Source organism: Punica granatum, chromosome 7 (genome assembly GCF_007655135.1).
Source record: "Punica granatum isolate Tunisia-2019 chromosome 7, ASM765513v2, whole genome shotgun sequence".
NCBI classification, from domain to species: domain Eukaryota; kingdom Viridiplantae; phylum Streptophyta; class Magnoliopsida; order Myrtales; family Lythraceae; genus Punica; species Punica granatum.
The window spans coordinates 15,376,734-15,391,949 of NC_045133.1; the positions used below are offsets into that span (position 1 = coordinate 15,376,734).

A 15,216-nucleotide genomic window follows, 5' to 3' on the forward strand; every position below is an offset into this window, starting at 1 on the left:
GACGTACGTATTTGCTCTTTCAAGATCACCCCCAATGGATCCAAACACTGTTGTTTCTTACCTTATCAGATTAGAAAAATCCAATTATAGGATCCATCAAGTCAGATTCAATCTTGACAGTTGCCATCATCTTTGATGATTGTTGAATATCAGTTGGAGCCCGTTGTAGTAGACAGCAGGGTGGAAGCTTAACTATACTGCTTGTATTATAGTATAATCGACCGATTGTTATGAGTACCGAAGAAACTTGTTTGATAAGCTAAATGTTGGAAATTATTCATGTAGACACCTCGTCTGCTATTTTACTTTGTGCATATATTGTACTTGAAAGGAATTGTTTATGTTTGATATAAGATTGAGCCTCCGTTGAAAGATTACTTTTTCCGACACAATTTGTGCATGGAGCTATGGAAATTTTACTCTTTTATTTACAGCCAGCGCAATATTTCATTTAATTAATCGATTATTAGATGAGTATGTTCTCCTAGCAGTATACTTCCTTTTGGTAAGAGCATATTATCAACTTACTAATAAAATTGAGCATAATATACACAACAATGATTACCAAAATACACCAGTAATTGAACTGGAAAAAAAAAAAAGCAAGATCCTACACATGAACTATACCCACAATAGAGACGCATAACCATGTAATGTAGTACAAGACACTCTTGTTGTTGTACACAACACTATCCCGGGATACACCACCTGGTACATGAAATGAAACCCAATGAGTCCCTATGAGAAATTATCCCTCGATCGTAAGTTTTCTTGGACCACAAGACTTGAACTTATACCTCATTTAGAGGAAACTGTGCATAGAATTACGTGATCCAATGATGTTGGTACACAACACTATAGTTTGGTAGTGAGAAATGAAAATGTACGTGAAAGACGACAAGAATTCCCAAAAAAGTGACGTTAAAACCCATAATCGGAAATGGAAAATAAATAGATTCATAATTGGACGAGTCAAGACTCCTGAATAATGCGCACCCAGTAATTTAATTTAACGACATTTTAATGTGCCCAAAAATCAAAACTTATATATGATCATGGAGCATTTCATTTCATAAACAAAGTATCAATTGTGAGTTCGACCCCTCAATGGGACTACATGTGTCCCTATATTAGATATCAAAATTTACATTTCATTATATTAAGTTCATGGACTCCCTTGTAATCGAAAAAAAAGTATCAATAGCGAGGTTGGTCCAAGAGTAAGATGGTACAATTCAAATGAATAGTATACGAAAGAATTCCTATAAGTTTTACGTTTTTTAACTTCAGTTCAATAATTTTTATTTTACAAAAATTAGTCCTATAAGTTTTATTTTGGAAATCAATATCCAAACTTAAATTTACATAATATTTTAAACAAGATACACGTTTCCAAAAGCACTACTTAATTTCTTAGTCAAATACTTAACTTTTAACTCACATATTTAGTAATTTACATAATTGTATAGTGTAATTTTTTTTTTCAGTTGCACCATAAAATTTTCCATGTATCTATCTAGCTATACAAGAAATGAGAAAAGGATTGCTTTATATGAAGCCACGTGAATCCTTTTGCCAACTTTTAATATATTTCTTTACCAAAAAAACTTTTAATATATTATTTGGGTACAAATTTAAATCACTTTAGATTGATAGAGAAACTAATAAGTCCATTCATCGAAAGAATTTCACATTATATCAATTAATCTTTTTCAACTTTTCTTATATATATTTTACTACTTATTTAAATACCCCTTTGGATAGATAAAGGGACAAATAAGTCCTATCAAATATAATTTCTATCCACAAAAAGAAGTTAAATCATAACAACTAATTTTTGTAACAATTAGTAAGAACAAACCATAACTTACATCATATTGCCTAAAATTTAAAAAAAAATTAATTAATTAATTATGTTCACTTAAAATAATATGATAACAAGAAAAGGGGCGTAGTGATGTGGCAAACGCCATCACTTAGGAATCAAGTAATTATAGGTTCAACTCTATACTGATGGATTACTTGTATGCTTCCCTGTATTTACATTCCTATTTCCTTTTATAATAATCTTATGGGCTATCTTTGTAGAAAAAACAATTTGAATACCATATATCTTATGGTTTGACGTTTTTATAAATATATCACATGGTTTAAAAAGTACGTAAAAAAGGCCCATGGTTTGCACTCTGTCCTTAATTTATCTCGACATTAAATTTTTCACCAATCATTGACGGATTTGCTGACGTGGCTAGGCTTTATGTGTGATGGCGCTTACATGGCAATATTGTTTTTGTGCAATATCAGCAAATCCGTCAATGATTGATGGAGAATTTAATATCTAGATAGATTCAGAACAAAATGTAAACCTTGGACCTTTTTACGAACTTTTTAAACTATGGGATAGATTTGCGAAAAATGTCAAATCATGGGATAATATATGATGTTAAAACCCCTAAGAAAAAAATAATAATAGCTAACACTTGATGATTACGTACTTTTATATAAAACTATGTCCTTTTGGAGATACCTGAGCGAGTGAATACTTATTATTACTCTCACTTATGTTGTGTTTTCTTTTTAAATTTTATTTTTAATTTTAGTATAAATAAATTATATGGATAGATTATTGACAATATTTTGCACAAACTAAATGAATCTTTATGTGCTTTTGTTGCAACTTTATATTTACGACTATAAGAATTTTGCCTCATTGGGACGGGTAACAGGGACGAAAATAAATCTATCTAAAATTAGAGACAGATTTATGAACGATAAAGAGACAGAAGTAGTTTAGATGGATTTTGAGACGGAATTTATGTGTCAAATTTTTATAGACAAAAAGCTATATCCTAATGTTGGGACGAACGATTCCGTAAAAAAAAAGGTGTCCATATACAAAAAGACGAACATTCAAACTGAAATATTTGTCTATGTAAATAGAGACGAAAATTTAAGATCGTGCAGTTTGTTTAAAATATTTGGACGAATTGAGATGTATATTTTCGTCCTTATCATAGAGACGAAATTAAGATGGAAATTTCCATCCCTATCACAGAGACAAAATTGAGACGGAAAGTTATGTCCTTTTTATAGAGATGGAAAATACTATCACAATTTCGTCCATAATATGTAAAATTTATATGCACGCTATATTCATTGTTTTCACAGATTATTGCGAAAAGAGCACAGCTTATCCCATTTTCCTTCTCTTTGCTTTCGATCTGACAATCCTTTACCCCCACCGGCGCCCTGCATATTAGCATCTTCGACGAATCTAAAGCATCCATAGGTTCTGCATCACGCTTCTTTTGTTTTTTGTCAGGTAAGTCTTACTGATTCAGAATATGCTCAATTCAGTTGAGTATTTCATAATCAAACCCTAACTTAGAGATAAGAACATTGTATATATATATGAAGCTCTTATAAATGGTAAATTATGCACGATCAATATTACAGTTTTTTGTTCTTTTGTTCTTATTAATAATATTTTTTATTGATAGAAAAAGAAAATTGGATGTCAATCTATAAATAAAATGCTTCAATGTGTATTAAGATTATATTTAATTGTACAAAGAAGGTAGAAGTTAGAGCATAGAATATTGGTAAGGTGTGCATGTGCCATGTCGAGGCACAGGACCGAATCTCGTCCAGTGCAAAGTGGAGGCGTGGGCTCACAATGCTCCCGCATGCTGAGGGCTTGCTCAGCTATGATGGCCTGGCTTCCTTAGAGCGTTCCCAATTATTTATATTTTTTAAATTGAAAAACTAAAAAATAAAAAATTTCAAGAGATTTTTATCTATATTTTAGAGACAAAAAATTTCCGTCTTTATAGCCCTCTTGAGACGAAAATCTCGATGTCATGGAGACGGAAAATTCCATCCATATTCCGTCTCTATTAAAATAGGGACGAAATACCAACATTTTTATCCGTCTACCACAGTCGAAAAGTTTCATTTCAATTCCGTCTCAATGAGAATGAATAGAAACAGAAAAATCCGTCTCAATACATAAAGACGGAATTGTACATGCCAATTAATTTGCAACGGTAAAATTACCTAGATGCAAAATCTATCTCTATTCCATCCCTATGGTCGATTAGGGACGAAATAGAGACAGATTTTGCCGTCCTTATTTTGTAGATTTCTTGTATTTCTAGAACAAGATTGGGATGGTGACTATTGAACTCAAATGACTGCCAATTTTAAGCAAAAAAAAAATACTATAAATTAATTAATTTTGATTGTATCACTATTAATATTATCCTTACCATCATCATCATCATCATTAGGATATATGGTGTAGCTATATAAATTAGTTAAAACTTGTCTGGGTCTGTTGAGGACATAAATAGTCGATGCAAAAATCATATTGCTATCTCGTCAGGGAATACGCAACTCTAGGAGTGCTTAGAGCACCTTCTCTTGAAGACTTCATAATGTACATGGCAACTCCTAGATATTATGAGTTAAGTTTTAATATTGAAGTGACATGGTGGACCCTCAATCTTCTATCCACTTGTACCCAGGGGCGGAGCCAGCATGTTAGCAGGGGGCAATTGCCCCCCCTGAACTTTAAATTTTTTAAAATTTTATCCCAAAAGTATGTTTATTTTAATATTTTTGCCCCCTTGCCCCCCCTGAACTTTGAATTTTTAAAATTTTACCCCAAAATTATATTTATTATAATATTTTTGCCCCCTCTCGACATAAATCCTGGCTTCGCCCCTGCTTGTACCCATCAGCTTATATCATATAGGAAAAAATATATTTCATAGCACAACATATTATTTTTGTGTCAATTTTACCACAACCTTATAAAATTACACTATATAACACATTGTTTACGGTATAGTGTCAGTTCTAACATGACGTCAAATTTTTTTGTAAAAATTAAATGGAAGGCTGATGTGGCACGCCCGTGGATGAATAGTGGACTTAGACTTTTGCCATATGCGAAATAACCCACATTCCTACATGCCCAATGCCCTTTTTCCCACCCGACTCTCTCATCATCAATTCTCAAATTCCATTCCCGCCTCTTCACACATCTCTCGCATCAATACAACTCCAAATTTCTCTTCAGTTGAATGCTTTGTCATTTTTTCCCGCTCTTCACCCATGTGCTTGTCAGTTTCTCTCTTCACACTTCTCCCCCTTTTGTTCCCATAGAAGAAAACGAACTAAAGTTTGCATTTCATTTGATAGGCATGAGTTTCCCTTTTTTTCTAATAAATTTTCATCTATTTTTCACTATATGAACTGCAATAATTTCAATATATGATTTTTTTTCCTCCTAGTGATTGCGTGATTGTTTTCAGAAAAAGCAATTGCGCATGCGAATAAGAGGGAATGAGATTCGGGCATTGATGGTGATGGATTCGGGTGGATAAAAGGGCATCGGACGGGTCGAAATATGAGTTATTCAGCAAGTGGCAAGGGTTTGGACTCATTATTTATTCACATGTATCACGCATTAACCTTTTGTTTAATTTTCATAGAAAATTTAACGTCATACCATAATTGACACTACATCCTAAATAATATGCTATATAATATAATTTTTAAAAATTATGATAAAATTGATACAAAAGTAAAAAGATATACTATTGTATATCTTTTTTCCATATCATATAAATGCTTAGGTAAGCAGTGACCTCTTCATCCCTCCATAAATTCAAAGGTTCATACGATCATAGGTCTTTGAATTTTAGGTGTTGACAATATTTGTCCACTTGTGGGAGAATTTCTTCCAATGAGGTCCCACATGTATACATTTTAATATTTTGTTTAACCTGTAGTCTGGATGGACGCATTGTACAGAGAAAATCTTAATACCAAAAGGGTATTAAAGTGTGTCCGGATGTAAAGGGTCATAATACAAAATATAGTGAAAAATCGGGAGATGAAAAGCAACTAAAATGATGGAAGCTAGAGTCCCAATTTTCGGCTAAAAGAGAGGTGTATGGATTTAGTGTATGAAATAAAAATTTTAATAATTAATAAAAGAGTATGAACAGTCTCAGCTCCACTATATTACACTTTCTTTAATAATGTAGAGTCCCATTAAAGAATCAATTGAATAACTTCTTGGTCCCAAATCGATGATGAAGCTACTTCATCAAATCATCTTAGATTTCATTTCTTTTTTTGGTGGGAAGATAATCATCTTTCTTAGCTGCTAAGTAAGAAAGCCGAAATAGAAATTGAACGTGAGGAATTCCAAGGAATCTGCATTTCATGATGCGCGTTGAATCCGTGTAATTCACTCTCACATGGCACCGCCTTATAGATGGGGGAGCGTGGACCACACGACATTCACCTTATCCTATATATCAATCAATCATCTATTATAAATAGAGCATTGGTTAACACAGGTTCTCCTCGCTCATAATCAATTGTTCTGTTCAAATCCTTACGTTTCCTCTCAGAGAACATTGCAGTACAAACATCAGGCAAATCAGGACTCGGACGATGAGGATGCCTCATCAAGGACACCACCATAACCATCAGCACCACGAGCACCTTCCCCATGGTGAAGGACATGTAGGGCGTCGTGGATGTGTGCGTCATATGCACAGCTGGGGTCATCGTGTAAGGCTTGGCCAACATTTTGGCCTGGGAAGCCATGGCAGGCACCGTCATCACTTCAGGCACGGAGCTGGGGATGTTTTTCTGGAGCAGCTCATGCACCGTGCCCATGGACATGCAGGTAGACATCATCACGGCCACGGGCATCACGGACATGGACTTGGTAGAGGACACGGGCATGGGCATGGGCATGGACAGGGACATGGGCATGGGCATGGACATATGCAAGGAAATGGGACATCATTAGTCCTGGTAGAGACATGAAATCTCTGGGATAGACATCGACCTTAAAATATAGCAGTACGATCCGCTTGGACTTGAACGATGAACTACTGCTCCTTCAAGACCACAGCCAGTGGATCCATATACCGTACTTTTTCAGCTTTTGATCAAGACGCGGGATCAATCGAGTCAGATTTGATCATCTCGCGGATGATTGTGGAGTATCAGTAAGTGTCCCTCTTAATAGACGGAAAAGATGGGAGCACTGGCGTCCTGCTTGGTTTGGAGAATAATCGGCCTATAGTTGCCGGAGAAGTCTGTGTTGAGCTGGATGGATGGATGTATGTTGGAAATAATTCAAGAAGATTGCTCATGTGCAGTAATTTTCAGTATGGTGTGATTATGGGTGTTCTCTATTGATCGAGATTCTTGCTGTTGGCGTGACCACATATGTAATAATTATATTCTGTATGCATGGTAATTGAATTTTTATGCTTGACATATGAATATGTCAATATAATTCAACTCACTGCGTAATTCGTTCATGGATTGCCCATTTTTCTCTTTTACGGCTGGAGTAAGATTTTATTTGTTTAATTACACGTGAGAAGGATAAAGATACGCCAAAGTTGATAATGCAGAATTCCGATAAGACGATGTATATACATCGGAGTCTTGAGGACGCCTTAAGACCCAAAAACAAAATTAAATTGTGCCTTAATTACGTAAACTTATATATGGCTGGGCTTCTCCTCAATTGAGCTCCAAAAATTGGGCTGAAAATATGAAACCTTGGGCCTTCTTCCTGACTAAAGCCTTTAATCAAACCAGCTTACCCCACCATAGTCTCGGTCTGCCTCTTCAAATCTGATCCAATATTTCTCCAAAATTCGAGAAAATTATCGAGATACCATACACATGTCACGGCTCAAATATTTTCATGAATCACGAAAAATAAGTGTAAACAGGCGGATATATTTCTCTTTAACATTAGGACGAACTCGTCCATGCAAACACTCGAGAGTTCTCTAGAGTAATTTTATAGTCAACTGGTGCTAAAAGCATTACCCTCTTTGGAGCAAGCTGAATGGACCACGTGCACGTGGGTCAACCACTTGTAGCTTCAACAAGCGCCAATTTCGGAGGATGTAGGGTTCACAACCAAATATGATGTTGTTGAGGCGCGCGTATTCCTCCCTAATATTTTATGTGTTAATTAGGCGCCAAGCAAGAAATTTCAGCACATATATATTCAAGAACTGACATGGGAGACCCATGCTCGAATTTCTCAGCTTAAGCCTGCGAAAATTTGGCACGGTGGACCAAGTCGTTGACTCATGGGTTGGAAGGTGAAACAATTTTTTCATGACTCGATTATAGAATGAGAATAATTCTCGCCCAGTTGCTGGCTTAAATTACCCATGGAATTCTTTCAGGCTTGTATTGTGTTTTTTGAAGACATTATAGGGACAAAAAAAATGTCTAATGCAATCAAATACCGTACTGAGCGAAAACTTAAAGAATGGTGCACATTTACTAACTCGATCTCTCTTTTGCGAGGTTGATTAATGTGTTTGGCTAGAAAATATCAGAGCGGGGAACTTCTACGGTACAATTAAGGGATAGAGTCGCCGCAGCTCCACTGATCGGATTGTTCCTCCTCTCTCACACGTTCTTTCTTTCTTTCTGGGCGATTCAACTGGTGTTAAGCAGAATCACAGTACCCATGGTGGCATCAGAGAATTTTCCCATATAGAATGATCAGAATTGATACTTTCGTCCGATCAGCTGTTATTGCGAGTCATTTACATTGGTTGCCCCAAAAGAAAAATTAAACTAATTTGAGCTTTGCTCCTCAACACAGGGAGAACACAGAAACTAAAGTTAAGGGAAGTGAGTTAACCTCATATTGATCCTTTCATTAATTGTTCAACATTAATTACTTTGCATATACCATTTCGAAGGGTGCATATACCACGGAATTTATTGAAAATATTGCAGAACGTAACATTTATGAAAACGAGGACGACCAAACTTACGAATCCGACCTACAACGGTAGTATTTGGAGCAACCGGGGCTATGGGGATTCGACTGGGAAGGGAGGCCACAGCCATCACTCTTGCTGTAAGCTTGGCCTCTGGCCCCACCGCCGCAGGTTGGCTGGTCCTTCCTGAGAGCCCCATACGACAGGTGCCGCGATTCCTCCATGAACCTTCTGCTCACCTCGGAATCAAACTCAAATTCCGTGGCCAGCTCATCGCACTCCGCTATCGAGCCCCTGCACGTGGCGGTGTCTGCGTACGTCGTCCTCGAGTAGGAGACAGGGAGGTGAAGGACGAGGAAGACGATCAGGAAGTTGTACTGTAGGAAGAAGGTGTTGTGTTTGCTCATAGTTATCTTGTTCTTTCTTCCTTTAGCGGGCTCTCTGCGGTCCCTGACCTATGAAGAGCATTTGGAATTTTGGTGGAAGCGTGCAAAAAATATAAAAACACTCCGCACCTCACAAACATGTCATGATGGAACTTGGAAGTGCTTGAATAATATTATAAGCTTTCACATTTAGGTTATCACGTGGAAAGAAGTCAACGACAATCACTCCACTTGGGCTTTTGAACGGCAGGGATCACATTTTTAGCTTTATATTTATTCGGTGAGACCACCTCTTTCAAATTCAATGATTTATTAGGATATGGAGAATTGGAGTTTAGTGCAGCGGTAGTAAGGATGGCAGTGGTGTGGATATGGTGCGGATATCACGAGAATCGCAATCGCACTGTGATCTAAAACTGCACACCTTATGAACACTACATCCGCCGCTGTTTTGAAAATTGGAAACCACATCCGCACCATAAAGAAATCACGGTTGTCCGCACCGCATTGCACCGCACCACAAAATTAGATTAAATAAAAATCAAGAAAAACATAACAGTTAAAGAAATAAATAAAATAAAAACCTATTAAATAAAAATGATTCATAAATTAGTATTCTATCTATTTAATTTTATTTTATTTATTAAATTGATTAAGAAAACAAGTGAGACTGAAATTTGGGCTTGAAAAATGGGTTGAAAACAATTTATATGTATAGAAACATAAAGTTGTCGTGCGGTTTTTTTCATCAAAACCATATCCCCTCAGACTATTCACCAAAATTGAGACCTCGAAATGGAATCTCACTCTTCTTCCTTTTTTTTCTTTTTGTTTGTTTTAAATTTTTTAATTTCATTTTTAAATTTAGTGATGTGGTATTAGCACAGAACATTTGACGAAAAAATTGACAGAGATCGAGATCGCGCTAAATTTGGAGTAAATATAAAATGTATGGATTTTACGAAAAATTAAAAGTATGTCCTAAACTAGGGGCATGCACAAGTACCGGGTATACTCGGAATCGGTCGGAATCTACCTGTTAGGGTAGGATTCGGGTAACTTGTATTGATAATAGGGTAGGGTCCGGCTATTAAAATTAGGAACCGGTAAAAACAGGTTCCGATTCCCGTTCCTCCATATAGGGTACCCAAACCGGAATCGGAACAAATAATTTTTCCTAATTATATTCAAATATATTTCTCCTTTTTGTGTTACCCTCTTTCCCTCTATGTCTCTCTCTCGGTGGAAGCTTCATATTCCTTATTGTCGGCAGCTTTGGTTCCACAACGATCGGTGTGTCCTCGGTGAGGCCTGATCGTATTACGGATGTTTAGTTTTGTGAATTGATTGATGAGACATATTACTCTTTATTGTAGATATATTGTAAATTAATCTAAATTTATGTCGACATTCTATTTTGTGTAATTATTAATTGTGGATGACACATTTTTAATTTTATTTAGTGAGACAAAAAAAATTTATAAGTTTCAACAGGGTACCCCGAACATGTGGTATAATACAGGTTTTGGATAGGTTATAGTTCCAGAACTTAACAGGGTATTGTTCGGTTTCAAAATCTTAGAACTTGTTCCTTACATAGTAGGGTCTAGATAAAGTGAAAAAAACAGGATATCCGGACCCAAACACCCCTACCCTAAACCTGAGAAAAATTGAACGTATTTAGATGGGAATAAAAAGGGGAGGAGTAATAAAAGGGAACGGGAATAATTCAGTACTACGTCTTGCTGTCTCTTCGTTTTGATGAGTCCTGCCAGTTTAAAAGCATTATGTGCGTTGATTTCATCAAAGAAACATGTTTTTAGCTCGAGAAATACCTTAATTTATAGCCAGTAAATTGTTTGCACACTTCACTGACATCATATGATCACACAATTTTTCATTTGTAGCCAAAGATAGAGGGCTATGCGTCAATTCGAGGGTGGCACAACACTTCGTACTGTGTTTTTCCAATCATAGTAATGACATGACAGGGTACATAAATAATAAATATCACTTCTTGGGTGACTCCTCCCCAACAAGGGAAAAGTGACAGTCTTTTTTTTTCTTTTCCTTTTTAAATGAGTAATGATAATAAAAAAGTTTTTTTTTCCATTCATAAGAAATGTTCATAAACTTAATACAATAAAATATAAATCATAACAATTAATAAAGTGATACAAATAGTTTCATTAGGTATCGAATTAGGAATCTCTTAGTAAAAAAATTTACAATGACAAAAAAAAACAACAGTTTCTAGTTTTTCAATGAAAAGAACATAATTTCATTTCATGAATTGGAACCCAAACCTTAAACTTGAAGACTTTCAGTTTGAAGAGAATCGAGTGAGTAACTTATATAAACATTATTAAACGAAAATAAATAGAATAATAAAAAAGGAACTGGCATGCATATTCTTATATCTTAGTACCTACGGCGGCGTCCAACGCCATTTCGCCTACAATCGTAATCCATGCGTCCTTTGCCTTCTCATAAGTTTTGATGTATACTCATCTACACAGATAGTGACCTTGAGATGCTTCTTAAGCTACAAACGCAAATTAATTATTTTGGAGTTTGTAAGGGAAGACCGCTTCCTTTGGAAGAAAAGAGAAGACGGATTTACGAACAAGTCAAAAGTACGTCAATGAACGCACTTGCAATATTAGCATGGAAAATCGTTCCAAATAAGCTAACAACAACCTCCACCTGCATGAAACACAAATTATCATGCACGTAATTTAGAAATATTTTTTATGTTAAGCAGGCAACTTTTAGTCCAAGTAGGTCCCATTTCTATTTCTTGTTATTGTAGTTCTTACAAAGGATACATTGATAATATAAGCATTAATTTGCCAAGCATTTCTAGTAGGTTGATTAGTTATGCTAAAAGCCTGACGAGGGTGGTAAGCAAAGTAGCCTGAAAAATAGAATGAGGTTATGAAGGATGAAATATTAAAAGTAACATATTAAAGCTCAATGAATAAGCAACCTATGTCCAATTCGTAAACCAAAGATTCATTTTAAAGAGCGACGTAAGAAAACAAAGGAAGCACATAAACCGGGGAGCCGAGATACAGTATTACATTTTCTAAGGATCATTGGCCGTGTAACTCTAAAAAAGGATGCCACCATGAGATCAAATGCCATTGCAAGAAAATGGATTACTTATGTTCAAAGTACAGTGACAATAAGTAACGAAATATGGAAAGCACAACGAGGTTATATGGTGTTGATAATCTAAATCACTAGTAAGTAACGTAACCTGAAAAATATAATGAGGTTATAAACGGTTAAATTAATAATCTGAATAAAATTAAACTCAATATATCAGAAGCCAGTCTCCAATTCATTACCGTCATCTTTATTATATTATCTAATATAAAAGTTTTAGATTAAGGGGAAAAAAAAAGAATGAGACCATACCTCCTTCCTCTTATCTCATTTGCTTTTGACCTTAATAAAGTCTATAAGTGAAAAACTTATAATTAGTTATCTGCGGTAATTGTTTTTAATATCAACGTATAAGCTTTCCCTGTTGTATAATCTAAAAGAAGTAGAGAACTTACTCAAATGCTCATAAACAGCCAACAAATGCTCAAAAAGGCAGGACATGTAACCACTGGAAAAAGCTTGAGTAACGACCAGGACGACTGCCTGATGCAATCTATTAAGCACAATCACTGTACTTTGTATGCATGCCTTGAATAAACAAAAGCGGAAAAAGCTTGTTCAACATCAAAAGACTTTTATAGTCATGGTTCCATTATTAATCTGAAATCAATCTTCACTTCCTGGGACCCAAAACTACCAGACAAGAACTGAAGCCAAAAGATACATTAAATTCTTAACAATCTCAAACCATCTCGACATGCAAAAAACCAAGAAAATTAGCATAATATGGAATTAGAAGCCCATGTAAAGATCAGATGGGTCTCCATAATTCTTGGTTTCATGATCAATCTCAACAATATTCAGCTCCTTGGATCCATATCCAAATGTCACTGAATGATAACTGTGCAAAATGCACAGAATTGTTGATAGCTTAATTTCCTTGCATTAAACTCATTACTTCCCAAGGCTTCTATTCAGTAACTGGTGGGCAAAAACGAAACTTTCCTATGATAAGGATATAATGAAGGTTGCAAGCATACATTGATATTGCAACCCAAAAAGTGCTGGAAATGCAATGTAAGTATAAAATTAAAAAAAATTACCACATAAATTCATCGCAGGACAAGTCCATTAGATACATTACACGTCTAATTTGATTTAAATGAATCAGCAGGGCAAGTCCATTGCTTCGTACCATATGAAGATCTAAAGTCATTCTAATGGCAGATAATAATTTATCCATTTATCGATAATTACAAAAAATATTACTGCCAAACTAACATAAAACTTCATTGAGATCAATAAATGGAATTTTCCATAAGGCAGCTTCAAGGCTTCTTGGATCAGTACCCCTAACATAATCATACCAATGGTTTCTTCCTCATAAATACTCTCAAACCTCCTGAAGTTAAGAGATTTGGCAAATGGAATCGTTTGCAATCTAATACACTATAAACATGTTTATCTAACCAAAAGAATTGCCTTAACGATAAATCATAAAAGTACCTGCTTGGTTTCAAAAGGATTCATGTAAGTGAGAGAATTTGATGTACCTCTGCTTCTTTGAATCCTTTTATCATGCATCATATGGGTGTGTAGTTTTTTTCTGCGTCAAATTGAGAATATAATTCTTCGTAAGGATACAAATATGTAAATCTAAGAAATAACAACATCAAATTGATCAATTACCTCTGCAATTAGAAATTCAAGCAGCCCATCTAAGGTGGTGTTTGATAAATTAAATGCTTAAAAATTAAACACTTAATTAGTTAAAGGAATAAATGTATTGGAAGAGGGGAGGAATGAATAAGGATGAAAGAAGTTTTATGAGGGATAAAGACTAAAGAGTATCAATAAGTGAACAAATGACTTATTTCATTAAATCAAAATTTTCTACTTATTTTATTAAGTGTTTTTTTACTTAATGATTAATTAGTTTAGATCATCATTTATAATATTTTCTTTTTTTTTTTTACATTCTTTTTTTCTTAACTTGTAACTAACTGACAGAGCACCAAACGCTCGGATACATAAACCAACCATCTTGCCAATAAAATAATCACTTAAACCAGCAAACCAGAATTGTAGGGGAATGTCTCCATTTGGAGGGCAAGGCGAAGTGACCGGCTATGGCTACCGAATGGCCTGGGAAGCAGAGCAGCCGGGTGAGGCCAGCAAGATAGAGGGAGAGAGAGAGAGCCAGCAAAAGAGAGGAGAGAGGGAGGGAGCAGTTCTGTTCTTGTATTTATTGATCGAGCGAACAGTTATCAAAAGATCCAAAGGAGACGTTTTTGTGCGAAAGGGTTTAATGGGGCAAGGGTAGATCTGATTAGGCCTACATAGGATAAGAGGGAAGACAGAGGAAGTTGGGAGCGAAGAGTGGCAATTTGGGTGCGGAAAGAGAACGGTTGTATTTTAGGAAGAGGCAGGGGCAATTTCAGAATTATGAAAATATGGGATTAGATAGGGTAGATCATCGACAAATTTTTCAATATTTTTTCATGATTTTAAATAGAACAATGTTTTGCTCTAGTGAAATTAAACCCAAACTCTATTGATTACAATCGAGAATGTGTACAACTACATTATACCTTCTTTCTCGTAAGCATACATACTTAATTGCTAAGAAAGCAGCAATATCGATAGCTATTTAAATTCCAATGCGAGTTGAATCCGTGTAAATTCTTTCATGCTGCAGCGCCTCATAGATGGGAAAAGAGTTGGCTAAACATTCATCCTATCAATCAACCATTATAAATAAAGCATCAGGAACGAGAAGTTTTCCTCATAGATAATCAAACAATCTGCTCACTTATAGGCGATTTCACTAAGAAAATATCCTAATACAAACATTAAGCAATTCAGCAAGGCGTGGACGATGAAGAGGTCTCCTCATCAAGGGCACAACCACTACTATTACCATC

At 35.4% G+C, this 15,216-nt stretch overlaps 1 protein-coding gene across 1 annotated transcript; it reads right to left on the reverse strand.

Annotated features, from left to right (window-relative positions):
* Nucleotides 1–8,561: 8,561 nt before the first annotated feature.
* LOC116215279 (protein RALF-like 32) lies at nucleotides 8,562–9,315 on the reverse strand. The gene has a single exon (XM_031550923.1). The coding sequence runs from the start codon at nucleotides 9,200–9,202 to the stop codon at nucleotides 8,846–8,848; it is 357 nt and encodes a 118-aa protein (XP_031406783.1). The 5' UTR covers nucleotides 9,203–9,315; the 3' UTR covers nucleotides 8,562–8,845.
* Between the last annotated feature and the right edge of the window lie 5,901 nt (nucleotides 9,316–15,216).

Excerpts from the sequence above, each read along its gene's own strand:
- LOC116215279 (XM_031550923.1), bottom strand. The coding sequence starts at position 9,202 with ATGAGCAAACACAACACCTTCTTCCTACAGTACAACTTCCTGATCGTC.